Source organism: Loxodonta africana, chromosome 16 (assembly GCF_030014295.1).
Source record: "Loxodonta africana isolate mLoxAfr1 chromosome 16, mLoxAfr1.hap2, whole genome shotgun sequence".
In the NCBI taxonomy this organism is placed as follows: domain Eukaryota; kingdom Metazoa; phylum Chordata; class Mammalia; order Proboscidea; family Elephantidae; genus Loxodonta; species Loxodonta africana.
In genome coordinates this window covers 20,654,195-20,681,582 of record NC_087357.1, presented here as the reverse complement: position 1 = coordinate 20,681,582, position 27,388 = coordinate 20,654,195, and the positions used below count along the sequence as shown (strand labels likewise).

Genomic DNA, 27,388 nt, shown 5'->3' with positions numbered 1-27,388 from the left:
GTTCATCCACCCCTTCTGACTCGCCCCGCTTCCCCACTTGATCATGATTTTTGCAGGTCCTTTTTTTGAAGTAGAACTTAAAAAAAAAAGAACTTAACATACATTGAAATGCACAAAGTCACACCCCTACCAAGATAAAGAACATTTCCGTCTTCTCAGAAAGTTCCCTCATGCTGCTTCCCAGTCACTGTACTCTCTCGTGCCCCCAGAGGCAACCACTGTTCTCATTTTTTCACCATGAATTAATTTTGCCTGACATAGAATTTCATATAAATAGACTCAAACAGCATGTTGTGTGTGTCTTTTTTTTTTTTTTTTGCTGAATACTTTTACATTATATCACAATTTACTTGTTCTCTGGTTCATGAGCATTTGGGATGTGTCCAGCTTTTGGCTGTCATGAATAGAGCTCACTAAACATTTTTGTACAAGTCATTGTGTGAACATACGTTTTCATTTATCTTGGGCATAAAATTACTGAGTCACAGGGTGGGTGCGTGTTTAACTTCATAAGAAACTGCCAAACCATTTTCCGAAGTAATTGTCCCATTTCGTATTCCCATTGGCAGTTTTGAGAGAGCTTTAAAAGTTTAATCATAATACTGATTGCTGTTTTCTTCCAAGGTCTTAGGAAAGCACCTAATGGTAAATCACAGTTCTCTTCACATAGTCTTTTTGAATGTGAGTAGTAGAGTGGTGTTTGATGTAGCTGATCACTGAAAATCTTTTGCGCCTGACAGCAGATATTGGCCTAATACACTGATGATGCTGTGGGTTATGTTCTGCAGGATCACTGAGGTGCTCACAGTGCAAACAGACATACTATTGCTCCATAGCATGTCAGAGGAGGGACTGGTCAGCACACAGCATCGTGTGCAAACCTGTGCAGCAAAAGTAAGTGTTTACTAGAAGAACAAAAGTGTTTGTGATTTTTTTTTAATCATTAGAGAATGTTAAAAAGTTTTTTTCTGTTACATTAAGGATTAAATCTGTTTTAAGTGGTCTTAAAGTTGTCACTTTTTTTACTTATTTATTGAGGCATAGATAAGGTGTACAAATCTAAAGCAAACAGCTCTACAAATTTAGGAGTTGTTTTGAACATAAATTAACTAGATACCAAAAACCAACTAGATAGAACATATTAAAATTTAGAACCTCAAGTTTGCTTTTTTAATGGTTCAAGCTTTAGAATGCCTTACTTCTTTTATATATATATAATTTTTATTGTGCTTTAAGTGAAAGTTTATAAATCGTCAGTTTCTCACACAAAAACCCATATACTCCTTGCTACACACTCCCAATTACTCTCCCCCTACCGAGACAGCCTGCTCTCTCCCTCCACTCTCTATTGTCATGTCCATTTCGCCAGCTTCTAACCCCTCCACCCTCCCATCTCCCTCCCATCTCCCTCCCAGGCAGGAGATGCCAACATAGTCTCAAATGTCCACCTGATCCAAGAAGCTCACTCCTTACCAACGTCCCTCTCCAACCCATTGTCCAGTCCAATCCATGTCTGAAGAGTTGGCTTCAGGAATGGTTCCTGTCCTGGGCCAACAGAAGGTCTGGGGGCCATGACCACCAGGATCCCCCCAGTTGCAGTCAGGCCATAGAATGCCTTACTTTTAAACATGTATAATTTCTTGAATTGTAATAAGGTAGGACTCTCAGAGTGTATCTCTAAAGTCAGGGAATGAGTTGGAGTTTTAAAATATTTTTAAGTCTAACAGGTGTGGCTTTTACCAATTTACAAAACAGTTTGATGTGTAAACCTCAGTTGATCCTCAGAACTCTGTCTAGGTAACATAGTGATTATCTCCATTGTACTTATTAGAAAACTGAGACTTAATAATTGTGCCTGTCTCCCTGTCATTAGGCGACTTTTGGAAGAAGGACACATTTGCACAGGGTCTGCCATTAGATAGCCAGCATTCAAGTGTTTAACATAACTATGATTCTCTTAGGAAGAAGTGGTTTTGCTCTTTCTGAATTTTGTTCATCGAGAATTTAATATAATTGTGATTTATGGTCCCTAGATATAATTTTTTTTAGATATAATTGGCTATATAGTATAAATATTATAATCAGTTGTTTTTTTTTTTCTAGTTTCCACAAACCTGAAGACAGTAAATCACCTTTTGAAACAAGGAACATGGAAGTGAAAAATGAGGTATGGTATGCTTACTCGTTGTCTTTAATGACTCTTCTTTGTTCATTTAAGACTAGTTAAGCTAAATAAAATATTTAAGACTAATTTCTACATTTTACCAGTGTTTACCTAAAAACAAAAGGTGCTTGTTGAATAAATCTGTATACCCTAGTGATCATATTTAGTGATTGTTGGTGTCCTTCAGAATTGTTTTATTTCCAGTGTTTTTCTAAAAAAGATTTGAGGTGGCTGTGAGGCAATATAAAAACCATCTGGACTGCTTAAATAGTCCCTTCGCAGTCTGCGTCACAAGTTCTCTAGTTCTGTGTACTGGATTCTAGTAGGGCCTAGATGTCTGTCTAAGGAGGGATTTTTCTGTTAATATCTATTGCCTTCTCCAATTAGATAATTATATGGGCTAAATCATTTATAATCTGAAAATATCTGTTGGACTTTATAATCTGTCCAACTCATTTTTATAGATTGTTGTAAGCCTTCTCTAGCTGCTCCTAGCCTCTACTCCCCCCACCCCAAAAAAAATCCACGTTCCTCAAATATTCACTCTGAAGAAGAGTTCAACAAGTGCATATTTAAAAAATTGTCCCCTTTTTTTGTGTAAACTCAACATTAGCGCCACCATCCTAGCCTGATTGTTGGGGTGAACTGTCATGGTGTGTCCACTGCCCATGAACAGTGGATTTTACTGGCTCTTGGAGGCCCTCACTGTTCACGTGCTCTCTTCTTGAAGCCAAGTGATTTTGGCCTCAGTTCCAGCAATAGGGGCCACAGTATCATTGAAACATGTGCTGATAAGTAATTCGCTTATATATTTTTTCAAACCAGAGTGACTATCCACTTGGAGTTGCTAAAGAAATAGCCCTTTGTGCTGAGAAAATAATGTCTTCTGAGTTGAGAAGTCTACAGCTCAGGAAAACTATGGAAATAAAGGTATTTGTTTAATCTCCACAGAAATCCAAAGAACTATAGATTTTTGTTTTCCTATTTCCCAGTTTTAACATGAGTTTATAAATTAGCTGCCATATATATCCAAATGTCTGCAACACTTATTGTGTCTTAGTTGTAAAGCTTTAAGAAAAATCACATTTGCTCTATGTTCCCAGTGAATTATTACATCTTTTCTATCTTTGAAAGGGCACAGTTACTGAATTCAAACACCCAAGTGACTTTTATGTGCAGTTATATTCTTCAGAAGTTTTAGAATACATGAACCAACTTTCCACCAGCCTAAAAGAAACATACGCAGATCTGCTTGAAGAAGATTATATTCCTGTTAAGGGGGAAGTTTGTGTCGCCAAGTACACTGTTGATCAGGTAACCCATAATGAAATGAGTTATTTAATAACGTGTTTTAATTTAGTCATGTTAGCTCATCAACACCGGTGCTTTTAATGATGTCTTAGATGGTTTAAAGCCAGACTGGTCACACTCCTGTTTCTAATCCACAATATTCCATGCTCTGTTTGGGTACCTCACCCCTAGCCCTCTGGCCCTCTCCAGCACTGTTTATGGGTTCCTCAATGGCAGGTTGTAAATGATTGCGAGTCTTAGAGTGTGTGTTTGTTGGTGTAGCTGAGGCATTAGTGTGTGATAGAATCTACTGGTGTAGAACAGCTTTGGCGTAGTTATGCATTTTAAGGTGTCCTAATTAGACAGCTTGAGGGATTTCTTAGCTAGGTTCTTAGTAAACTGAGTTGGGCTTTTAGTTGAGTGCCTTAGAACAACACAGTAGCCTTTTTGCATGTTCCGTAGGTTGGTTGAGGGTATTTTCTAAACTTAAGGTTGTGAAATGGTGTTGTGAAGCAGAGTACCATTCTGTCTCACCTTTAGACCTGGAACAGAGTAATAGTACAAGATGTTGATGTGCTGCAGAAGAAGGCACACGTCCTATATATCGATTACGGCAATGAAGAAATAATCCCTGTCAACAGAATTCACCAACTAAGCAGAAACATTGACTTGTTTCCTCCTTGTGTGAGTCTCTCTTACTTCTAAATTCCTACAGATGCCACCAGAGGAGCGTTTTTACAATGTTTTTATGGACACAGTATTTGCTTGTTCTGTTTTGCCACGGTTATTATTAAACAGTACCTATTATTGCTGTAGTTTTAGCTTTTACTATATACATGAACACTCAGTGGCCACCTGGGCTCCATTTTCATCTTGCTGTATTCAGTTAAGTGCTGTCTCAGGTGGAAACTGTTAACATTTCTAGGCACCTCTGATCAAACTCCTCTTGAGAAAACCACCATTTCTGCCTTTATTACATTATTCAGAAATGGCCTGAATTTATGCAATATTGAAGGTTAGTTCTTTTCTTTTCATGAATTCCTCAAGTTTCAAGCCCCAAGAGTAAGCGTTGTGAATAGACTGCCAAGAGCGTGCCAATTACGTGAAAAATTGTTTAATAGTTTTAGTACTTGAAGATTTTTCATAGATTTTTAATATGAAATATATTGTCTTTAAAATTCTTGAAATAATTAATTAGAATGAGTCATTTTATAAATAATAATTTTTGTAAGTAACCTGTGCAAAATCTTTCAGGCCATAAAGTGCTTTGTGGCCAATGTGATCCCAGCAGAGGGGAACTGGAGCAACGATTGTATCAAAACTATCAAACCACTGTTGATGGAGCAGTACTGCTCTGTAAAGATTGTCAACATCTTACAAGAGGACGTGCTTACCTTTGGCGTAGACGTTAAGCTGTCAAGTTCAGGTAAGAGCTGATCTGATTCTTTCTTTTTAAATTGAGCATTTAATTTGTTACCTAGTCGCTCTTTACCTGTTCTTCGGAGAAGAAATAGAAACATGAAGTGAGGCCAAGTAAGATCCTCTCTGGAGTCACTCAGAGTGTGGCTGAAGGTGTGGTTCTAGCCCTTCTCTTGAACTTCGCAGTTTTTCAAAGATGTGCCACAGATTCGTAGACCCGAGTGGCTAAAAGACTAGACCTAGACTCGGGATGGGGTTAACTATATTGTCCTTTTAATATAGCTATTATGGGAGTTCCTGGGTGGTGCAAACAGTTAAGCGCTCGATTACTAACTGAAAGGTTGGTAGTTTAAATCCACCCCGAGGTGCCTAGGAAGAAAGGCCTGGTGATCTGCTTCTGAAAGGGTCCCAGGCTTGAAAACCTTATGGAGCGTAGTTCTCCTCTGCCACACGGGGTTGCCAGGAGTTGGAATTGACTTGATGGCAACTAGCTTGTTTGTGGAGTTTTTATTTAAACTGTTTTTGGTGTAGCCATTATAATATCTATTACTGTTTTCTATCCTTTATTGAGAGAAATTCAAGAATTTCTGTATCGATTCCTTTTTTATCATTATCGCTTTGTCTTTGAGCAACCTCACGAAATTGCTTTTGGTTATTAGTATTGATGCTTAAAAACCTGTTGCCATCAAGTCGATTCCAACTCATAGCAACCCTGCGGGACAGAGTGCGGCTGTCGCATAGAGTTCCCAAGGAGTGGCTGGTGAATTCGAACTGCCAGCCTTTTGGTTAGCAGCCAGGCTCTTGACCACTACACCACCAGTACATCATATTTAAGTCCTATAAGTTGAAACACTTTGGAATCCCATTCCTTTGTTCTGGCTTCATTCCCATTTGAAAAGTGGCTTCTCAGGGTTTGCTTATAAATACCTCTCCCTTTCCAAGGTGTTATTACCCTTCTGCTTTTAGAGGCCTGGTGTCTGGAGTGACTTGGTGGATAAAGCTGATCCTGTTGTGAATTTAAGTATAAGATCTATTTGCTTTGTTTCTTTACTATGTATGTTTCATGATAGGACTTCAGATTTTGGATATTTTTTCAGAAAACTTGAATTTCCTGTCAGTGCTGGCCCTTGCTTCAGCCATGCTTTTAGGCCTGAGAAAAAGTAGTCTTGTATCTTAATTTTATTACTTCTTGTAAATGGCAGTCATTCCAAGTATGCCTGTGAGGTGGTAACTGAAGCTCTCGTATATTCAGATTTTTGAAGTAAAGTCTTTTCATTAAAATTTCTGTCAAGTGATGATGGAAAACTTGCTTTGTTTTGTAAAACTGGGCATTATTAAACTTATGCATAGAAACTGAACTGGTAAGAAGTATGCCAGTGGTATTAACAGCTGTAATTGCTGGATCATGTAATTATGACTCATTTGTTCTGTTTATGCTTTTCCTGTAATCATTTGTGTATAATATCTCAACAGAGATACATTTTCTTAATCATTTTCTAGGAAAACCTTTAGACCGTGTGCTTGTAGAAATGGGATATGGCTTGGAACCCAAGAAGCAAGGTACAGATCAAAGTGAGTATACAGATTAATATTTAACAGTATAGTGACATTAGCTATTGAAGAATATCCTCCTTACTGACGGAAGAAGAAACAAAAAGAGCAGAACCATCTAACTCTCGGACTTGATGGTAATGATGAGTATTTGGTAAACTTTATATAAGAAAGATGATTTTTTTTTTAGTAATACATTATTTCTAATCTTAACTTTCTCTGGCTCTTTTCCACGTAAACTAATCTTTGGTGTGATAATTATAAGAGATTATGAAGTACTAAGTATCGTGACACTTTAGGTTGAGGGCCTCTCAGCCAACATTTCCTAGGTTTAATTTGTTTTTCTTACTTGGGTAATCCAGAAATAGGAAGCAAAAATAAATAGGGTAATAAAAGTCTGTTGTGGTAAGATAGCGTTTCTTCTTTTTTCTTGTTTTAATTGTGTTTGTGGTTTTTCAGTCAGTGTTGATACAAGAGAACCGAGGAGTTCTGATGTCAGCTTTTGATTTTTCTCTTTGCCTAATCTTACGTGCTGTTCTTTGTAGTCTGCTTTCTCCTTTACTTTTCTCCTTTCCCAACTACTTTAAGAGTAGACATAATTCATTATCTGTTGATCATTCACCGTGAGATGATTGCCTGATGAAGAGTGCCATGGTTGGACAATACATCCTGTCACATAAATTACTTCTCCCTCACCTCCCGTCCCTTGCCTGATCTAATTGGTTGCCAAGCCATCATTGATTCTTTTTCTCAATATCCTTTGTATGTCTTTTTTCCTACTTTTCCTTACTGTCATTTCCTTAGTTCAGGAATCCTCATTATTCATGGGCAGTTGCAATAACCTGATGTTATCTTTTGTCTCTTGTCTGTATCCTATAGCACTGCTTCTGTGATATCTCTGAAACATACATCTTAGTGTGAAACTAGAGGATAAAATTAAACTCTTAATTATCGAATGGCAGTACAGTTAAAACCATAAATGTTGTTGGAGTTTTAGGAAGAATGGAATGAGGACAAATAATAAGGGAGATAAATTTGGGGATCACATGGCCACACCCTTCACCCTCATCTTTCATCCCCCAGCTGTACTCACTGAGGCCCACCTGTGTGGTCATAGTTACACACCAGCTCTATAGGTCTCCTTTCTCTTGGACATGGGACAAATTGTAGCTCCTCATTTGAGCGTCTTCTGTTTCCTGCAAGATTTAGAACTGCTAGGAGCAAGGACCATGACGTTTTACTTGCCTTCATCTCCCCATTGCCTAGTGTGGTGTCCAACATACAATAGATGTTCAATACATAATAAAAGACAAGAAGAATTCTTGGGAGGATCTTCTCATGGACTTGTACAGCTGAAAGGGACTGTCAGGATCCGTCCACTCCACTTATTTCACACATGAAACAACAGAAGCTGAGAGGTACAGTGGGGTACCTTAAGACTTAGTGGGGGACTGTCTTAGCCTGGATTCTCTAGATGAGCAAAACCAGTGAACCGTATATATAAACAAACATGTAGACCAAAAAAACCAACCCAGTGCAGAGAGATTTAATTCAAGGAAATGGCTCACACAGTTGCGGAGGCTGACAAGTCCCAAATCCATGGATCAGGCTTGAGGCTGAAGACTTCTCCAGACTCATGTGATTTCAGGGGCTGATGAACCCAAAACCGACAGGTTAGATGGCAGTTTGCTGGCTCACAGGGTTGTGAAAGCTGGTGAATCCCAAATTCTGCAGGTCAGGTGGCAGGCAGCTGGCTCATGTATCAAGAACCAGAGGTCAGATAAGTCTGATGCAGGATCCAGAGTGAGACTGAGCCTTGCTGGAACATCCATTTATATATTGGAGCCAGGCCACACCCCCAAGGAAACTACGCCTACAAACGATTGGCTGTTAATAGGAGATTTCATCGGTGGGGTGATTACATTATACCAGATCTCATGATGGAAGTTGTTACATCATACTACGTTATGGAAGAGCAGTCAGTCCAGTGGTATGCCAAACCACTGAGAATCCTCACCTAGCCAAGTTGAAACACAGAAACCATCACAGCCCACCCCTTGTCAACTTGGCACCTGTACATATCTTAAAATGTACAAAATCTTTAAAGAAAGACAGTTATAAAGTCGTACTACTAACATGGGTATAACCGAAAATGTACTAGCCCCATTTACGTTTTTATGTTTTATAACTGATAGAATAAGGGAGGGAAGAAAGATATCTGTGCCATATATATGTATACATATATTTATACATACGCACACATAGACACATAGACACATAATAAAACAGGGAAGAAATACTCATAACAATAAGAGTACTCGTTTTTGTAACTGGTTGTGGTTCTTTACCTGGTGAGGTGACCCAGATCTTTATTCTTGAAGGGTCTGATCCATAAGTAGTCATGTTGAAATTAGGTTGCTGTAGTTTTTCATTTACTTTAATCACAGGGTGTGGTAGTACTAAGATGATCCATAAGTAGTCATGTTGAAATTAGGTTGCTGTAGTTTTTCATTTACTTTAATCACAGGGCATGGTAGTACTAAGATGCCCTGAGGGGTCTCCTGTATTCCAGACATACTCTTCTTTACCTCCATTACCAAAAACAAAAACCCAATCTGTTGCTGTTGAGTCGATTCTGACTCATAGCGACCCTATAGGACAGAGTAGAACTGACCCATAGAGTTTCCAAGGAGGACCTGGTAGATTTGAACTGTCGACCTTTTGGTTAGCCGCTGTAGCTCTTAACCACTATGCTACCAGGGTTTCCTTACCTCCATTATGTAATCAGTTCAGTTTTTCCTTGGTAATCAGGATCAGACAATATAGTAACTCCCTTTATCTGTTGACCCAGAGACTTGACCCCACAGTGGCCGGGTGGCCTTCTTAACTTTCAGTTCAGTGGAATCAGTGTTGTGTCTCCAGGTGGGAGCATTGCTCCCTTTGGAACTAAGACCTTTAGACCCTCAGAGCATAGGATTACAGGGAACGGAAGCAAAAATTTTGTGATTGGGTCACTAAGGGTGATAGTGAGTGGTGCCTCCCATTTCTGCCCCTTGATTCCTGGACCCATGAATTCTGGCTATGGAAGAAACAGCACCATATATTGGACGCTGTTTTATTAGAGCATTTACAGCTTCCTGGAGAGTATTGTCCCAATCCTGCAAAGTATTGCCACCCACCTAGATGGTGTCATAAATGTGTGTTTCGAAGTCCATTCCATTGTTCTGTAAAACCAGCAGCTTCAGGATGATGGGGAACATGGTAAGAACAGTAAATTTCATGAACACGAGCCTATTAGAACGCTTCATTTCCTCTGAAATGAGTCCGTTGATAGGAGGCAACGCTGTGTAGGATACCATGATGGGGAATGAGGCTTTCTGTAAGTCCATGGATGGTAGTTTTGGCAGAAGCATTGCATGCAGGGAAGGCAAATCCATATCCAGAGAAAGTGTCTACCCCGGTGAGAACAAAATACTGCCCTTCCCATGATGAAAGTGGTCCGGTGTAATCAACCTGCCATCAGGTTGCTGGCTGATCACCCCAAAAAATGGTGCCATGTCGGGGACTCAGTGTTGGTCTCTGCTGCTGGCAGGTTGGGCACTTAGCGGCTGAAGACAAGTCCACTTTGGTGAGTGGAAATCCATGATGCTGAACTCATGCATAACCTCCATCCTTGCCACCATGGCCACATTGTTCATGAGCCCACGGGACAATTACAGGAGTGGCTGGAGAAAGAGGGTGACTGGCTTCCACAGAACACAGCATACTATCCACTTGATTGTTAAAATTCTGCTCCAATGAGGTCACCTTTTGGTGAGCACTCACATGAGACACAAATATCTTCACTTCTTTGGCACATTCAGAAAGGTCTATCCACATACCTCTTCCCCATACCTGCTTGTCACCACTTTTCCCATCATGTTCCTTCCAAGTCCCTGACTATCTGGCCAAACCATTGGCCACAGCCCATTAATCAGTGTTTAATTGCACATCTGGCCATTTCTTCTACCAAGCGAAGTGAACAGCCAAGTGCAGTGCTCGAAGTTCTGCCCATGGGGAAAATTTCCTTTCACCACTCCCCTTCAGGGAGGTCCCAGAAAGAGGTTGTAGTGCTGCTGCTGTCCACTTCCGAGAGGTGCCTGCATATCACACACAGCCATCTGTAAACCAGGCACGAGTTTTCTTTTCCTCAGTCAACTGATCATAAGGAACGGCCCATGAAGCAATAGAAACAGACTGGGAGAGGGCAGGTAATGCAACAGGAATGGAAGTCACAGGCATTTGGGCAACTTCCTCATGTAACTTACTTGTGCCTTCAAGTCTTGCTTGAGCCCAGTCTCATATGTACCATGTCTATTTAATGATGGAATATTGGTGTGCTTGTCCAATGTTATGACTCCATGGGTCAAATAACACGCAGTTCATAATGGGCAGTTCAGGTTGCATAGTGAATTGGTTGCCCATAGTTAGGCATTCAGTCTCTACCAAGGCCCAGTGATAAGCAAAAGCTGTTTCTTGAAAGGAGAATAGTTATCTGAGAGGATGGCAGGGCTTTGCTTCCAAATTCAAAGGGTCTGTGCTGTGGTTCACCGATAGGGGCCTGCCAGAGACTCCCAACAGCATCTCTATCAGCCACGGACACTTCAGGCACCGTTGGATCAGCTTGATCGTATGGCCCAAGTGGCAGAGTGGCTGGCACAGCAGCCCGAACCTGTTGTAGAGCCTTCTCTTGTTCTGGGCCCCACTCAGACCTAGCAGCGTTTCGAGTCACATGATAAATAGGCTGGAGTAGCACACCCAAGTGAGGGATTTGTTGCCTCCAAAATCCAAAGAGGCCCACTAGGCATCTGCATCCCTTTTAGTTGTGGAAGGGGCTAGGTGCAATAACTTACCCATCACTTTAGTGAGACTATCTTGACATGCCCCACACCAGTGGATCACTTCTACTGAGGTAGAAGGCACCTGAATTTTTATTCTGTTAATTTCTTACCCTCTAGCATGTAAACGTCTTATTGCATGATAAAAGTCTAGAGTCGTCGATACTTCTTACTAGGTCCAGTCAGCATAATGTTCTCAATGTAATAGACCAGTGTGACGTCTTGTGGAAGGGGACGGCAGTGAAGGTCCTTGAGGACTAAATTATTACATAGGGCTGGAGAGTTGATGTAAACCTTGAGGTAGGACAGTGAAGGTATATTGCTGGCCTTGCCAGTTGAAAGCAAACTGCTTCTAGTGGTCCTTTGAAACAGGTACAGAGAAAAAGGCATTAGCCAGATCAATAGGTGCATACCAGGTACCAGGAGATGTATTAATTTTCTCAAGCAATGAAACCACATCTGGAACAGCAGCTGCAATTGGAGTCACTGGCTGGTTAAGTTTTTGATAATCTACTGTCATTCTCCAAGATTCATCAGTTTTTTGCACAGGCCAGATAGGCGAGTTGAATGGGGATATTGTGGAAGTTACCATCTCTGTATCCTTCAAGTCCTTGATGGTAGCAGTGATCCCTGCAATTTCTCCAGGAATATGGTGTTGCTTTTGTTTTACTATTTTCCTAAGTAAGGTAGTTTTAATGGCTTCCACTTGGCTTTCCCTGCCATAATAGCTCTTATTCCTGTTTGTCAGAAATCCAGTGTGGGGGTTCTGCCAGTTCCTGAGCATATCTATTCCAATTATGCATTCTGGAACTGGGGCAATCACTACAGGATGGGCTTGGGGACCCACTGGACCCACTGTGAGACAGACCTGAGCTAAGACCCTGTCTTAGTCATGTAGTGCTGCTAAAACAGAAGTGCCACAAGTGGATGTCTTTAACAAAGAGAATTTTATTTTCTCACAGTCTGGCAGGCTAGAAGTTCAAATTCAGGGCATCAGCTCCAGGGGAAGGCTTTCTCTCTGTGTTGGCTCTGGAGGAAGGCCCTTGTTATCAGTCTTCCCTTGGTCTAGGAGTATCTCAACACAGGAACCTCAGGTCCAAAAGACACGCTCTGCTCCTGGTGCTGCTTTCTTGGTGGTATGAGGTCCCCAACTCTCTGCTTATTTCCCTTTCCTTTTATCTCTTGGGACATAAAAGGCGGTGCAGGCCACGCTCCAGGGAACTCCCTTTACATTGGATCAGGGATGTGACCTGGTAAGGGTGTTATAATCCCACCCTAATCCTCTTTAACATAAAATTACAATCACAAAATGGAGGACAACCACAGAATACTGCAAATTATGACCTAATTAAGTTAATACACACATTTTGGGGGGGACATAATTCAGTCCATAACAGATCACATTAATAACCTGACCTCTTTATACCACTACTCTGACAGGTGGTCCATAGTGACATCTTGGGTCTCCTGGAATTAGTGTCATTCCAGAGCCAGTGCCCAGTAATCCCCCCAAAGTCTGATTATTTCCTTTTCCCCAATGGACAGTTACCCATGTAAAGGGTCACAGATCCCTTTGGGGATGGTTGGGAGCAAGAGTCACAGTATACCTTTTTGGCAGTGGAGGCAAGTCCTTCCTCAAGGGAACCCAGCCTCCCCTTCGTTCAGGGGGTTTTGGGTCTATAGACTGGCTCGAGTCTGGGAATTGATTGAGGAGCCATGACTCTCGATTCTGGCAATTTGAGTTAGACTGCCGTTGACCTGACCTAGAATTCACGCATTTGTACAGATCAAGTAAGTATTTAGTAGGTTTCCCAATTATTTCAGTCCTAGGGACACCACAGCTAAGTGTCCAATGCCATAAGTCCATACGAGTCAGACTATTCTGATTATTGTTTTGGCTCTGCTGTCCATTACAATAACCATGCCCACGTTGTCTTTGTTGATTCCGTGCGGCCACTTGGCCCCTACCACCACAGGGTCCAGCCAGCCACATTGTAGTTAGGTGTCTTAGTTCATTTAGGGCAGATCCCACTGTCAAATATGACTTACATAAGATAGCAATCACAGCAGTCTTCAAGGATGCTGGGCCCCCTTCACAAATTTGATCCTCACAGTTGTAGTAAAAGATGTATCCTCTTGGTACTCCATGTGTGGGTCTGTGAATCCAGCCTAATAAATACAGTCTTTAAAATGCCAATTTCCCTAAGCCTTTGTATACCTTCTTCTATAGTATACCCAGGCTGGCTTGTCATTTCAACATGATTTAGGGTAGGCCACTGGCTAATGCTTCTAGTGAACCAGCCAAATAAACTATTAGATCCTTTTCTAACCTTTAGCGCTAAAACATTGGATGAAGAATCTGTGCTTAGTGGGGCCATATCAATAGGCTCAGAGTAATCCAACTTTATGTTCCTTGTGCCATTATCCCACACCTTTAGAGGCATTCCCACACATATTCCCTGTTTGTATTAGAAAAATCAAGCCGTTCTTTCAGAGTGTAGTGTACCTCCTGGATCACAGATTGTACTTCACCTTCTGAGCTCTCTGGTACTTAAGTCTAGTTATAAGTCTAGAAGCAAAAATGGATGATGGGAGGAGGTCCTGGGGACATTCGGTAATGTCTCGTAAGGTCTTGTCCTCAGGCAGTGCCCCAGGTGCTGTCGCAGTTGGTATCTCAGAGAAAGACGGTTCAGGCACAACGGGATTAATCTCATCAAATGGGGGTCGAAAGGAATAATGGTTTTGTTGGGGTGGGTAACCTAGCAGACCACGAAGATGGAATAATCTCTTTAGATGGGAGTAAGAGGGCTGGTTCTGTTGGCAGGAATGATTCGATGGAATTTAGGGCCAGTGTCCCCAGATTCCTGATTATCTGCCCATATGTCCCTATCCCAAGTTTCAGGATCCCGTTTCTTCTCAATCAGTGCCCTAACTTTAACTTCAGGCACCATTTGAAGTTGGGAATTCAATGGCATTGTAATTCAGCCGTTCTTACGATAAGACACTGGGTTTGGTTTTTGGCAGTACCAGCTCTGTTACTACAAGAAATAAGGTTTCAGGCACAAGTGGCAACTTTGAGGTCGCTTATGTGGCGCTTGAGCTGTGACTCTGAAGCCCTGAGCTCATCTCTTTCTTTTACCACTTGGTCTAGTGAAAGTAGGACCAACCAATCAGCTTCCTTACACTTCTTATTCTGACAGAATTGTAGGAAAGTATCGAATATGTAATCATCCTGAGCCTCATCTCTCCCCTTTTAAATGTTTGGCTGCTCATAGCAGATCTCATCAGTGAGGTGATTATATTATATCAGATCTCATTATAGAGTAGCAGTCAGTCCAGTGTCTGCCAAACTGCTGTGAATCATCGCCTAGCCAAGTTGACACATAACATCAACCATCACGAGGACATAAGCCAGCTCACTGTGTTTAGTATTGTTTCCACCGTAGCATGCATCCTTTACTATGAAATGACAGGGTAATGGTTAATTTTTCTTGATATTGCCGACTTATATTTTGATTTTTCTAAAACACTTTAAAAAATCTCTTACTTTCCCATTTTATACTTGATATATTTGAGCTAACCTTGACTAGTGTTTGGGACTAATTTATCTGTTTCAGTGGGATTTCTAACATAACTTCAGGAATCTCTTCTAATCCACTCTGAGAGGATTAGAAGAGGTTGATCCCAGGTAGCAAATCCCCTGCAGTTTTGTGGTCTACCAGACTTGCCCTTTGGTTTTCAAAGAATGAGACTATCTGATGAGAATTATTTTCTTTAATAATTCTGTAATATTCTAGATAATCAATTTTCTTTTATGTCTGTGTTAAAACAACGAAGCTGACCTTAATTATATCTGAATAGCATCTTACCCTTAGGTCCTTAAAGTGGTTGTTTTTTTTTTTTTTTTGGTCTTTCTGGAATTGGATAAACTGTTGTCATGGTGTCTTTCTCTAAATCTTAATCCTAAAAACATATTTCTTGAGAACTTTAGAATTTTATAGACTATGTATTTTTTTATTTCTGAGAGTTTATGTTCTGACTTTTTCTGTGTGTTCGAAGCGCCTTTCTGCAGACTCTTCTGTTAGCCATAAATTTTTTCTCTTGACTTATTACCTGTCTTTTTTTGAACTGCTTAATGCACTTTAAAAAAATTGATTTCTAGTTTAACTTACTCTTTAATCGTAATTATTTTATTCTTTGTTACTTTTAGCAATAAATTGCTTCTTACTGAATTTATCAATTCACTGTAGAATTAAATTCTAATCTGATGTGTTTATACTTCAGTATCTTCAGAGGATATCCATTCCAACTTATATTTTCTTGAATTTTTTAGAGGCTCTTAATGATTCTATTAAGTCTTTGTTGTAAGTGCTGTGAAGTCAGTTCTGACTCAGTGACCCTATGTACAATGAAAAGAAACACTGTCCCTGCTGCGCCATCCTCACAATTGTTATATTTGAGCCCATTGTTGCAGCCACTGTGCCAGTCCATCTTGTTGAGGGTCTCACTCTTTTTCACACAGTCATTGCTGTGTTTCAGCCCATTGTTGGAGCCACTGTGTCAGTCCATCTCATTGAGAGTCTTCCTCTTTTTCACTGATTTCTACTTTACCAAGCGTGATGACCACCTCCAGGGACTGGTCCTTCCTGATAACATGTCCGAAATACGTGAGTCCAAGCCTCGCATCCAAAAAGCACTGGCTGTACTCCTTCTAAGACACACTTGTTCATTCTTCTGCAGTCCATGGTATATTCAGTATGCTTCAAAACTGTAATTCAAATATATCAATTCTTCGTTCTTCCTTATTCATTGTCCAGCTTTCCTATGCATATGAGGCGATTGAAAATAGCATGGCCTGGATCAGGTACTCAACATGATGTCTTTGCTTTTTAACACTTGAAAGAGGTCCTTTGCAGCAGATTTGCCCAATGCAATACGTCGTTTGATTTCTTGACTGCCGCTTCCATGGGTGTTGATTGTGGATCCAAGTAAAATGAAGTCCTTGACAACTTCAGTCTTTTCTCTGTTTATCATGATGTTGCTTATTGGTCCAGTTGTGAGGATTTTTGTTTTCTTTATGTTGAGGTGTAATCCATACTGAAGGCTGTGGTCTTTGATAACCATCCGTAAGTGCTTCAAGTCCTCTTCACTTTCAGCAAGCAAGGGTGTGTCATCTGCATAACAAAGTCTGTTAATGAGTCTGACATCAGCAGTGATACCCCTTGTTTCACGTCCTCTTCTGAATCGGCTTGAATTTCAGGCAGTTCCCTGTCAGTGTACTACTGCCACCATTTTTTAATTACCTTTCTCAAAATTGAGTAGGAATTCAGGTAGCTAACAGAAACATGAGGAGCTGCTCACGATCATTAGCTATTAGAAAAATGAACATCAAAACTACAATGAGATTCCGTCTCACCCCGACAAGGCTGGCATTAACCAAAAAAACACAAAATAATGAATGTTGGAGAGTTTGTGGAGAGACTGGAACGCTTATACACTGCTGGTGGGAATGTAATATGGTACAAACACTTTGGAAATCGATTTGGTGCTTCCTTAAAAAGCTAGAAATAGAACTCCTGTACGATTTAGCAATCCCACTCCTTGGAATATATCCTACAGAAATAAGAGCCTTTACACGAACAGATACATGCACACCCACGTTCATTGCAGCACTGTTTACAATAACAAAAAGATGGAAGCAACCAACGTGCCCATCAGTGGATGAATGGATAAATAAATTATGGTATAGTCACACAACGGAATACTACACATCAATAGAGAACGATGATGAAACAGTGAATCGTGTCATAATGTGGAGGAATCTGGAAGGCATTATGCTGAGTGAAATTAATCAGTTGCAAAAGGACAAATGTTGTATAAGACCACTGTTATAAAAACTCGAGAAATAGTTTAAACAGAGAAGAAGATATTCTTTGATGGTTACGAGAAGGGGGAGGGAGGGAGAGGGGTTTTCACTAATTAGGTAGTAGATAAGAACTATTTTAGGTGAAGGGAAAAACAACATACAATACAGAAGAGGTCAGCACAACTGGGCTAAACAAAAAGCAAAGGAGGTTTACTGAATGCCTCGAAGGCCAGCGTAGCAGGGATGGAGGTTTGGGGACCATGGTTTCAGGGGACATCTAAGTCAATTGGCATAATAAATTCTATTATGAAATAAGTCTGCATCCCACTTTGGAGAGTGGCATCTGGGGTCTTAAATGCTAGCAGGTGGCCATGTAAGATGCATCAATTGGTCTCAACGCACCTGGATCAAAGGAGAATGAAGAACACCAAAGACAAGGCAATTATGAGCCCAAGAGACAGAAAGGGCCATATAAACCAGAGACTACATCAGCCTGAGACCAGAAGAACTAGATGGTGCCTGGCTACGACCAATGGCTGCCCTGACAGGGAACACAACAGAGAAACCCCTGAGGGAGCAGGAGATCAGTGGGATGCAGACCCCAAATTCTTGTAAAAAGGCGAGACTTAATGGTCTGACTGAGACTAGAAGGACCCCAGAGGTCATGGTCCCCAGACCTTCTGTTAGCCCAAGACAGGAACCATTCCCAAAGCCAACTCTTCAGACCGGGATTGGACTGGACTATGGGATACAAAATGATACTGTGAACAGTGAGCTCCTCAGATCAAGTAGACACATGAGACTGTGTGGGCAGCTCCTGTCTGGAGATGAAATGAGAGGGCAGAGGGGGTCAGAAGCTGGCTGAATGGACACGAAAATAGAGTGGAGGGAAGGAGTGTGCTGTCTCATTAGAGGGAGAGCAACTAGGAGTATATAGCAAGGTGTATGTAAGTTTTTGTATGAGACTGACTTGGTTTGTAAATTTTCATTTAAAGCACAATAAAAATTAAAAATTGAGTTGGAATTGACTCAATGGCAATGGGTTTGGTATTTTTTATGATACTAATGATATTGTTCAGTAATTTCCAAATTCTTTGGGATCAACTTTCTTTGGAATGGGCATGTTATGGATTAAATTGTGTCCCCCCAAAATGTGTGTCAATATGGCTAGTCTGTGGTTCCCCATATTTTGTGGTTGTCCAACATTTTGTGATCTGAGATGATTTTTCTGTGTGTTGTAAGTCCTACTTCCATCATGTTAATGAGGCAGAGGATTAGAGGCAGTTACGTTAACGTAGCAGGATTCAGTCTAAAGGGTTAGGTGGTATCTTTTGAAATATAAATGAATTGAGCAGAGAAGAGAAGGATCGCCTACCACCAAGAAAGCAGAGCCAGGAGCAGAGTGCGTCCTGTGGACCCAGAGTCCCTGGACTGAGAAGCTCCTAGACCAAGGAAAGATTGATGACAGGGACCTTCCTATAGACCTAACAGAGAGCTGGTGCCCATAATTTGGACTTCTAGCCTTCTAGACTGTGAGAGAGTAAATTTCTGTTTGTTAAAGCCATCCACTTGTGGTATTTCTGTTACAGTAAAACTGGATGACTAAGACAGGGCACAGATATGAATCTCTTCCAGTCAGTTGCCCCAGTAGCTGTCTTCCAAGTTTGTTGGCATAGATGAGTGAGGTCTTCCAGTGTTGCATTTGTTTGTTGAAACATCTCGATTGGTGTTCTGTCATTTCCTGGAGCCTTGTTTTTTGCAATGCCTTCAGTGCAGTTTGGACTCCTTCCTTCATTACTTTTGGTTCTTGATCATATTCTGTCTCCTGAAATAGTTGAACGTCAACCAGTTCTTTTTGGTACAGTGAGTCAGTATATTCCTTCCATCTTATTTTGATGCTTCCTGTGTCACTCGCTATTTTGCCCATAGAATTCCTTCAAAATTTGCAACTCAAGGCTTGAAATTTTTTTTTTAGTTCTTTCAGCTTGAGAAATGCTGAGCGTGTTCTTCCCTTTTGTTTTTCTAACTCCAGATCTTTGCACATTTCATTGTAATACTTTGCCTTTTTAAGCCACCCTTTGAAATCTTCTGTTCAGTTCTTTTCATCATTTCTTCCATTCGTTTTAGCTACTTTACGTTCAAGAGCAAGTTTCAGAGTCTCTTCTGATATCCGTTTTAGTCTTTTCTTTCTTTTCCTCTCTTTTCTATGACCTTTGGTTTTCTTTATGTATGATATCCTTGATGTTACGCCGCAACTCCTCTGGTTTTCAGTCATTAGCATTGAATGTGTCAAATCTATTCTTGAGATGGTCCCCAAATTCAGATGGTATACATATACTCAAGCTCATGTTTTGGTTCTTGTGGACTTGTTTTCGGAGCCCTGTTGACACAGCGATTAAGTGGTATGGCTGCTAACCAAAAGATTAGCGGTTCAAATCCACCAGCTGCTCCTTGGAAACCCTATGGAGCAGTTCTGCTCTGTCCCATAAGGTCGCTGTGGGTCGAAATCTACTTGATGGCAACAGGTATGGGCTTGTGTTAATTTTCTTCAGTTTCAGCTTAAACTTGCATATGAGCAATTGATGATCTGTTCTGCAGTTGGCCCCTGGCATTGTTCTGACTGAGGATACTGAGCTTCTCCATTGTCTCTTTTCACAGATGTAGTAGATTTGATTTCTGTGTATTCCATCCGGTGAGGTCCATGTGTATAGTCGCCATTTATGTTGTTGAAAAAATGTATTTGCAGTGAATAAGTTGCAGAGTCCAACCATATGATCTCTGCTGTGGTTTCTGTCACCAAGGCCATATTTTCAAACTACCCATCCATTTTCTTTGTTTCCAGCTTTCGCATTCCAATCATCAGTAATTATCAGTGTATTTTGATTGCATGTTTGATAAATTTCAGACTGCAGAAGCTGGTAAAAATCTCCAATTTCCTCTTTTGGCATTAGTGATTGGTGTGTAAATTTGAATAATAGTCACATTAACTGCTTTTCCTTGTAGGAGTATGGATACTGTCCTATCACTGACAGTGTTGTACTTCGGGATAGATCTTGAAGTGTTCTTTTTGACGGTGAATGCAATGCTCTTCTTCTTTAATTTGTCCCTCCTGGCATGGTAGAACATGTGATTCTCTGGTTACAAATGTCCAATACCAGTCCATTTGATCTCACTAACACCTGAATATCAGTCTCTATACGTTCCATTTCATTGTTGACCACTTCCAATTTTCCTAGATTCATACTTCGTGCATTCTATGTTCTGATTAGTAATGGATGTTTGCAGCTGTTTCTTCTCATTTAGAGTCGTGCACCATCAGCAAATGAAGGTTCCGAAAGCTTGACTCCATCCACGTCATTAAGGTCAACTTTGAGGAGGCAGCTCTTCCTCAGTTGTATTTTGAGCACTTTTCAATCTGAGAGACTCATCTTCCAGCACTATGTTAGACAATGTTCTGCAGCTATTCATAAGGTTTTCACTGGCCAGTGTTTTCAGAAGTAGACTGCCAGGTCCTTCTTCCTAGTCTGTCTTAGTCCGGAAGCTCCGCTGAAACCTGGCCAGCGAAGGTAACCCTGCTGGTATTTGAAATACTGATGGCATAGCTTCCAACATCACAGCAACACGTAAGCCACCACAGTACAACAGACAGATGGGTGGTGAACTTTTTAATTAGATCTGAATTTATTGTTTATGTCATTGGTTTTGTTTCTTGGGACTAGCCTAGCTTTTGGTGATAAAGAAGTCTGCGTTTATTATAGACATTTATTATTTGTGGGAGGAAACACCATAGACTCTATTCCAGGAATCTTGCCTGGTCATGTTCTCTTTTTCAAAATGATTGATGTATGCATGATTTACTTATTTATTTTTACTTCCGTGAAATGATGACTTATTTTTCTGTTTTCTGAGAAGATGATTCTGAAGATGCTGGAAAAATAATAGCCGAAGACAAAATTGTTGTAGACAGAAGTGACTTAATCCCAAAAGTGTTAACTTTGAATGTAGGGGATGAGTTTTGTGGTGTGGTTGCCCACATTCAAACTCCAGAAGACTTCTTTTGTCAACAACTACAAAGTGGCCGTAAGTAAATTTTCTTGATTTATTCTATCAAGACAACATACTTCCAGAGAGTCAACATGCAAAAATAAAGATGATATATCAATACGTATTTATTCTGATTAAGATGTGATCTATATCTACAGATAAGCTTGCTGAACTTCAGACATTGCTTAGTGAATACTGTGGTCGATTGTCTCCGCGCTCTGATTTTTTTCCAACCATTGGCGATATCTGTTGTGCTCAGTTCTCAGGTAAGGAAGGAGCACATTATTGGGTCACTTATTCATTACCCAGCTGAAAATTAGATATATAGGAATCTCTGCATTTATCATTTGTTATTCTTGTGTTTAATTTATTACTTAGAATTTAGTAAAAATAAATAGAACCTCAGTTTACATCAAATGGCTACATTTGAAGCTTAAATATTAAAGTGCAGCAATTATGTTTTGAAATATGCCCAGCTAAACTGGATCAAAGGAGTAATGTGATGTGTGTAAGGCCAGAGGGCTGTGAGTGTCAAGAGGGATATTCAAGGAATTTTTTAAATTTTATAAATCCTTTAGTTTTCGGGGAGACCTGATGGTGCAGTGGTTAAGAGCTTGGCTGCTAACCAAAAAGTCTATAGTTCAAATCCACCCACCACTCCTTGGAAGCCCTATGGGACGGTTCTAGTCTGTCCCATAGGATCACCATGAGTTGAAATCAACACAATAGCAGTGGGTTTGGTTTTTTTGGGGGGGGTTTAGTTGTGGGGGATTGACACAGATAATCCTGTGTACGTAATTATGTGGATGTGGAACCTCCTAGGCTCGTGTCTTCAGCTCTTTTCTTTGGAACAAGAGAGTCTGGACACACAGAGCTGTCATGGCCTCTATATTTGATCAGGTCTTGCCTTGTGAGAACTGGATTCTGTTAGTCTTTGCTGAAGGAGGTCCAGTGCCCTCTCAGAAGGGGAGATAACAAGTTGCAAGTAAGCCTTCAGTAAATTGATTGCTTGGTTGGTGGAGTCTGATTGATTCATCTGCCAGGTATTCTACATTAGCCCTGCTTGATGCTTTAGCGAATGGTTCATTTATTGATCAAGACCTTGGGGATTCACAAGATCATAACATGGTCTCTATCCTAATGAGCTAACTGTCTAAGAGGGAGCCAAGACCTGTAAATAAGTAATGACAGCATGTGATACAAGTAGTATAATAGTAAGTATGCATAAAGGTTACATTTTGGGAGTTGAAAGCTTCTGGTGAACAAAAACAGCAGTGTCGAGTAAGCATGTGTTGTTCAGTAAAGTTTGCTATTAAAATCTACAAATGAGCATCCCTGATTTAGGGAGGAAGAGTTTTTGTTTATATTTACATTGGAAAAGCATTTGAGATTGAGTCTTCCTTTCTCCAGAGGATGATCAGTGGTACCGTGCCTCTGTTTTGGGTTATGCTTCTGAAGACTCTGTATTGGTTGGATATGTAGATTATGGAAACTTCGAAATTCTCAGTTTGACAAGACTTTGTCCCATAATTCCAAAGTTGTTGGAACTACCAATGCAAGCTATCAAGTGTGTGCTGGCAGGTATGAAATTTTTATGGTCCTCTTATTCTTAAAATATTTACTCAGAAGGTAAAGAGATGTATCTAGACATAATTTATCTCACTGCAGAAATACTCCTTAATAAAACATTTAGGAAATGCAGAATGCTAATTTTCTATCTGTAGTAAAATAAAATTTAGTGTGTCTGTAGTTAAAAAACTGAGTGTTCTTTATAGAGACTGCGTTAGCTGTATCATAGAAGCCTACTAACTGACATGAAAGGATACATGAAGGAGGGGAAACCCTGCTTATAAAAACAATTATAAAATACAATCTGATCATATGCTTAGAAATTATTGTATATGTACCTTGCCCCACTAACATCAGGGGCTCCTTTCCATGTCAATCAATTGACTTCTCCAGCCTTCATTCAGAGGTACTATAATTTAACTACTGTCTAATATCTGAAGGGTATTTCCAAGTTTTTGCCATTGTCAAAGATTTTGCAGTACACCAAAAATCATTTCCAAAAAGATGTCGCAGGATGTAGTTATATTGCAGAATACTCCATAGAACACATTTTCACAGGTGGAATGGTGGTACCAGTGGTATGCCCTTTTGATGTTTGTAGTATATATTGTGAATGTCCAGCCGAGGGGGTTGTACTAGTTTACATACCCACCAGAAATGTGTGAGAGAGTCGATTCCTTCACACATGGATTATTTGAATAAATATTATTTATTTCTGTATTATTTCACCTTGGCCAGTTTTGATAAGCTAAGCACTAAATCACTTCAGTGAGCTTTATTACCAGTGAGGCTGAACATTTTTTCATAAATTACTTGGCTCTTATATTTTATGAATCAACTAAGCAAACCCTTTGCCCATTTTTTAGTTGTTGATTTGTGAGTGCCCTTTCAGCATTGGTTTGTGTTACAAATGATTCATATGTTAATATCAGGGACTAATATATCTTCCTGAATTGTTTTATACTGTTGTTTTTTATTTTTAAAGAACTTTGTCGAAGTATAGTTGATCTACCATAGATTCACTGTTTTTAAATTGAGTAGTTTTTAGTAAATGATTTTTAGCAAGGTGTGCAGCCATCACCGTAATCCAGTTTTAGAATATTTCTATCACTCTAGTGAGATCCCTTGCGCCTGTTTACAGTCTATCTTCACTCCCCAGGCAACCACTAATCTACTTTCAGTCTATAGATTTGCCTTTTCCGAACATTTCATGTCAGTGGAATTAGGATGCCTTTTTACATACAGATATATAAGCTTTTTACAGTTGGGTTTTTTTTTTTTTTTTGTAACCATTTTCATGTGTTGAAACTACTCTTCAGGTGCGGTATTTTGATTCTAATGTTTGTTATAGAGTACTTTAACTTTGTGGAAATTAGGACCTAAATTTCTAAGTGTTTGCGTGTAAGACAGACTTCACCATTCTTTAAAAAACTCTTTGTTAGGAGTAAAGCCATCATTAGGAATTTGGACTCCAGAAGCCATTTGTCTGATGAGAAAAATTGTACAGAACAAAATGATCACAGTGAAAGTGGTGGACAAGTTGGAAAATAGTTCTCTGGTGGAGCTTATGGATAAGTCTGTGAAGCCTAACGTCAGTGTTTCTAAAGTTCTAATAGAGGCAGGCTTTGCCATGGGAGAAAACGAAAGAGTGACAAATAAAGCCAGCGACATGAAAGAAGCCAGTGGTAAGTAAGATGTATACCAGCTAATGCCTATACTGGAATTTAGATGGCCCTGTAAATGTGTCGGTTCGCATACCTTTGAGAAGAATTGATGTTGAGTGCCTTCTTTTTAAATCAAGCATTGTTCCAAATAAACTTAAGAGTCGTTAGAGAACTGGAAATTTTTTGAAAGTTTTCTGGGTCACTGGCATCTGAAGAATCATCAGAAATGGGAATTTGAAATTCAGTGAGGTAATAACCGTTAATTTTTTTTTATAATTGATTTTTTTAATAATAATTTTTATTGAGCTTTAAGTGAACGTTTACAAATCAAGTCAGTCTGTCACATATAAGCTTATATACACCTTACTCCATACTCCCACTTACTCTCCGCCTAATGAATCAGCCCGCTCCCTCTTTCCAGTCTCTCCTTTCGTGACCATTTTGCCAGTTTCTAACTCTCTCTACCCTCCCATCTCCCCTCCAGACAGGAGATGCCAACACAGTCTCAAGTGTCCACCTGATACAAGTAGCTCACTCTTCATCATCATCTCTCTCCTACCCATTGTCCAGTCCCTTCCATGTCTGATGAGTTGTCTTCGGGAATGGTTCCTGTCCTGGGCCAACAGAAGGTTTGGGGACCATGACTGCCGGGATTCCTCTAGTCTCAGTCAGACCATTAAGTCTGGTCTTTTTATGAGAATTTGGGGTCTGCATCACACTGATCTCCTGCTCCCTCAGGGGTTCAATAACTGTTAATTTTAAGACTGGTTAATTTTCTGTTAAAGCTACTCAGAAAGTCAATGGAAATTCAGTTCTTCAAAAGCAGATTCTTCAGTGCCCGCCTCCCACCTCCCACTGCCACTCTGGGCATTTGTTTTGCAAAGTGTCCGTTTATTTTCACAGTTTCTTTGGGTGTGGAAACAAAAACAAATCCGTCGGAGTGGACATGGGTTGAACTTGCTGTTGACCAAACAGTAGATGTTGTTGTCTGTATGGTATATAGCCCTGGAGAGTTTTATTGCCACGCACTCAAAGAGGATGGTAAGTTGACCCTTTGCCTTTATTTCTTTTTATAAATGCATTGGTGTAAATAATACCTTGATTTAGATGAGTTTATTACCGACTGATAAAAGCTCTCTCTTCAAGAAGACCTAAACGGATATAGAAGATTTTATTCTGTTTCAAGTCATTATTTCTGCTTTCGTCAATCTCACAAAATGTCTCCTAAATTTGTTTTTTAAAATTATTAATTTGATTGAAGTATAACACACATAGAGGTATGTATGCAAGTAAGAGTGCAGCGTGAGGAATTGTCACAGCGTCAGCACACAGGTATAACCAGCATCTAGGTCAGGAAATAAAGAACTAGCAGTATCCAGGAAGTTTACTCATGTCTCATCTGATCTCTACCCCTTTTTCTTTCAAAAATATAAACACTGTCTTTTTTTTTTGCGATCCTGCGTTCTAATCGAACAAATTAATTTTTACTGTTCTTGAACTTTATGTGAGTAGGGCCATATAATACGTACTCTTCTGTGCCTTGCTGTTTTTTAATTAACTTAGTTGTGGATGAATAAGAGGTTTCCAAACATTTGTTATTAAAACAGTCCTTGTAAACCAAGAATGTCCCCCGAAGTCTTCTTAAAACCAAACAGTTGTTTGGCTTAACTAATAAAGAATGTCTTCTTTGAGCATTGTGCTCTTTTAAGATTAAGGGTAGTGTTGACAAAAGCAACTCAGAAGATTAGATAGACATTCAGGGAGCAGTGAGTTTATGTTATTGGGGAAGGAACAACTTGGGAAGGGAGGGTGAGAATGATTGCATAACTTGAATGTAATCAGCCGGTGACATCACTAGGTAGGTGCTGGGATGCGGACCACATAAGGTGGCACTGTCAGAGAGGGTGATACAGAAATGACTGTCTATAAAATTTTTGTGTGCTGTTTCAACAGAAATTTATTATTTTCTATAAAAATATTCCTGTATTTAGTTATAGCAACAGAAACACTTTTTGTAAGCCCAGCTTACACATATCAGTATACCTATAAGACTAAAATTCGATGCTAATTTACCTTTTGAACCTTCTAGTGCACTCTGGTCAGAGCTGTCATTATTACCTAATTACAATGAAGCTCTGCATCACGCAGTTTTGTCTGCACGTGCTACAAGCACACACTGTTGTTTTCGTTGCTGCCAATGTTTTTATAGTTGGCTGATTTTGTCAAATTTTCTCGCGTTTTAGCAACAATATTGTAATTGGTATTCGTAAACCTGTATCAATAACTTTTTTGAAAATGAAGTAGTAATTAAACGAGAAGAAGGAGTGATATACAGGAATTACAATTTACGAGTAACATTAGTACAAAAAATATTACTAAGGATTCTGTTTGGTCTGGTATGGGAGGAGATCCATGGGGTAGGTGACAGCAACCCTAGGGACACCACTGAAGTCCGTGTCATTGAATTGTACATGTAGAAATTGTCCTTAAACTTTTTATTTTGGCAGATTTGAAAGGTGAAAATACTTTCCTTGTAGTTTAATTTTCATTTCTGTGAATGGGCCCTTGTCACATGTTTAAAAGGATTTATCTTTCTTCTTGTGTAGTGGTTCAAATTTCTTTACCGGTAGTCCCCATCTTACGATGGGGTTCCGTTCTGACAACCCTGTTGTGAGTTGGTTCTGACATAAGTCAAATGCTTTTTTTTTTTTTTTTGCCTCTGACAACTCTGTTGTAATTCAATTTTGATGTAAATACCTTTTTTAAAAAATTTTCATTATCATTGCCTTTTATTATCTGTATCTTTGTAAATCTAATCTTTGTCTTTGAACATCTATGTGCAAACATCTGAGAATAACATCAGCAAATGACGCACTGTGACATTGTATGTAGTACATATTACTGATGATAAAAAAAATGATAGGATATGCCAAAAGAAGAGTCG

General features: G+C 39.8%; 1 protein-coding gene across 2 annotated transcripts in view; it reads left to right on the top strand.

Annotated features, from left to right (window-relative positions):
* TDRD1 (tudor domain containing 1) overlaps positions 1 to 27,388 on the top strand; it is a 50,584-nt gene that overhangs the window by 9,514 nt on the left and 13,682 nt on the right. For both annotated transcript variants that reach the window (XM_064269281.1, XM_064269280.1), the window contains exons 4-15: positions 789 to 894; positions 2,104 to 2,167; positions 2,990 to 3,094; positions 3,299 to 3,478; positions 3,995 to 4,138; positions 4,709 to 4,880; positions 6,374 to 6,445; positions 21,080 to 21,247; positions 21,370 to 21,477; positions 22,622 to 22,792; positions 24,223 to 24,465; positions 25,348 to 25,485. In XM_064269281.1, coding sequence (XP_064125351.1) covers positions 789 to 894; positions 2,104 to 2,167; positions 2,990 to 3,094; positions 3,299 to 3,478; positions 3,995 to 4,138; positions 4,709 to 4,880; positions 6,374 to 6,445; positions 21,080 to 21,247; positions 21,370 to 21,477; positions 22,622 to 22,792; positions 24,223 to 24,465; positions 25,348 to 25,485 — 1,671 coding nt within the window. The remainder of the gene's footprint in view (positions 1 to 788; positions 895 to 2,103; positions 2,168 to 2,989; positions 3,095 to 3,298; positions 3,479 to 3,994; positions 4,139 to 4,708; positions 4,881 to 6,373; positions 6,446 to 21,079; positions 21,248 to 21,369; positions 21,478 to 22,621; positions 22,793 to 24,222; positions 24,466 to 25,347; positions 25,486 to 27,388) is intronic.